This window comes from Culex quinquefasciatus, chromosome 2, assembly GCF_015732765.1.
Source record: "Culex quinquefasciatus strain JHB chromosome 2, VPISU_Cqui_1.0_pri_paternal, whole genome shotgun sequence".
In the NCBI taxonomy this organism is placed as follows: Eukaryota; Metazoa; Arthropoda; class Insecta; order Diptera; family Culicidae; genus Culex; species Culex quinquefasciatus.
This window is the reverse complement of record NC_051862.1, coordinates 187,944,647-187,946,925: the sequence shown is the minus strand read 5'-3', so window position 1 is coordinate 187,946,925 and position 2,279 is coordinate 187,944,647. Positions and strand designations below refer to the sequence as shown.

General features: G+C 45.5%; 1 protein-coding gene across 1 annotated transcript; it reads right to left on the bottom strand.

Annotated features, from left to right (window-relative positions):
- Nucleotides 1-624: 624 nt before the first annotated feature.
- Nucleotides 625-1,131, bottom strand: LOC119766443. The gene is made up of 2 exons (XM_038250997.1): nt 931-1,131; nt 625-876 (listed from the first exon to the last, which is right to left on the bottom strand). The coding sequence occupies exons 1-2, from the start codon at nt 1,129-1,131 to the stop codon at nt 625-627; spliced, it is 453 nt and encodes a 150-aa protein (XP_038106925.1).
- Nucleotides 1,132-2,279: the final 1,148 nt, after the last annotated feature.

The following is a 2,279-nucleotide window of genomic DNA, read 5'->3' as shown; positions in this document are numbered from 1 at the left end:
ACTATAGGAAAAGGGGATCCATAACAGGCAAAAAAACTTGTTTTTCAATTGGCTATTTTTCTGCTCAACAACAAATAACTGATGAAACAAATAATCAAAATTGTTCAAAGGACCTTAGATTTCATCGTTTTGTACACAGAAAAAAAAAATCGTGGTAATATTGCATCTGGGAAGGGGTACATCTTTTATGTCAGAAAAAAGCTTTAATTTTACCTCTAAAGATGTGTAAATTTACCTCATATATGAGGTAATTTTACCTCATATAATGACTAAATTTACCCTAAAAATACTGAATTTTACCCAGGAATGGAGAAAATTATATCTAAAAATGTTTAATTTTAGTCATTTTCGTTAGAGTTGGGAGCGGAGATATAAAGCTGTCATTCAAGTGAAAGAACATAAACAAAACATGAATTAAAGTTTTTTTTTTCTTTAATTTGTCTTTCAGGGGACTTTTGTGGGCATTTGTTTAATTTTAATTTGAACTCTGACGGGGATGAGAGAAGCGAGACTGGTGACAGCCCGCCAGATTTATACACATTCTCTCGAACAAGTTGTCTCGATCGTTGGCTTTGATGGTGGTTCGGCCAACTGGTTTGGAAGTGTGGCCGATGCTCGCGTTGGTCATCCGGATGCTGGTGTGCGACTTCCCACAACGCCAACCGTGTTGATCTGATCCTCAACGACGGAATGATTGGAACCGTTCGGATGGGTTGCGTTGGCCACCAGCTGAAGCAATCCTTTGGTTCTTCCGTTGCAATTACCTTTGTGGGAATCCGTTTTATTTTGGACGCTCTGACGGGGATGAGGGAGGCGAGGTAGGTACCAGCCCGCCAGTTTTGAACGCTTCCTCTCGAACAAGTTCATGATGGAAATCTGTGAAATAAATGATATAAATAAGGCTACATGTTTGCTAATCTAAACTCTTACGTTGCTGTTTGGAATTCTCGATCGTTTGATGGTGGTTCGGCCAACTGGTTCGGGAGTGTGGCCGATGCTCGCGTTGGTCATCCGGGTGTTGGCGTACGACACTCCACCAACGCCGGCCGTATCAATATGATCCACAACGATAGAATGATTTGGACACGTTCGGGCCGGTTTTGTTGGCCACCAGCCGAGGCTATCCGTCATTTTCTTCGTTGCAATGACCCAGGGCCGTTACCGGTCCGTTGGTTGTTGGGTTGGAGTGTTGAACGAGATTGGGTCAAATTATACTTAAGCAGCTTCAGGATTTTAATCCTGCCACACCCGTTGTGATCAAACATGACCAAAACAGCTTTAGAATTGCTAGATCTGAAAAAAGTAAATAGAAAAGCATCATAAATCGAGATATGACTTGAAAGCGAAGCAAATATAAAGAACATTCTACGCATCACTGCCCCAGCTGTCGCTATTTGCTCTACATGTCGGAGGAATAGGCCAGTTCCACTGCCTTCCTCCAAGGGGGAGTCTGATATCATAAGCAGCTAAGAAGAAGTACGATCAGTGCGTCAACCTTAGCGAAAATGATTACAACATTCCGATCGTGGCCATCTACGTCCTCGACCTGTTGATTTTCAGCAGAAACAGTTCGTAGACGAGCAAGCTGAAGAAGCATCATTGCAGTCACTTCCGCATAAAGGACTTGGGAGCCGCGAAGCACTGTTCGGAATCCGGATCGAGAGGATGGCAGATGGAATCGCCCTGGACCAGGAAGCGTACATCGAATCCGTCCTGAAGCTGTTCAACATGAGCGAAGGCAACCCGGCCAGTATCTCGATGAACGCGAACGCGAAACTGTCCAACGAGATAAGCCCAAAGACCGAGGTCGAGACAGCGCTGATGAAGGACGTCTCCTACCAAGAAGCAGTCGGCTGCCTCATGTATCTGATCAGAGCTCGCGGGCGGATATCCTGTTTGCGGTTAACATCGTAAGCTTATTCAACCGGAACCCGGGACGAAGCACTGAAACGCGGCCAAACATCTTTTGCGATACCTTCGTGGTACAGCAACGCACAGTCTGGTGCACAAGCGGGACGCTGAGTGGGAGATTATCGGCTATTGCGATATTGATTGGGGATCGGACCCGGACGAGCGGATACATTTTCCTGGGGCATGGAGGAGCGATTTCGTGGTCCTGCAAGAAACAACTCACGGTGACTTTTTGGAGACGAACAAAAAGCAATAAATATGCCGGAGGCATCCGGAAATTTGCACAATCACAAGGTCCCAGAGCCATCAGAGGACTGAACAACACAAAACCCCGTTCAGTTCAGCAGAAATCTGATTCGCAGCTCGAA

Coding starts and splice junctions, on each gene's coding strand:
- LOC119766443 (XM_038250997.1), bottom strand. CDS start 1,131: ATGACGGATAGCCTCGGCTGGTGGCCAACAAAACCGGCCCGAACGTGT. Junction 877..930: donor CGAGAATTCCAAACAGCAAC/GTAAGAGTTTAG, acceptor TTTATTTCACAG/ATTTCCATCATGAACTTGTT.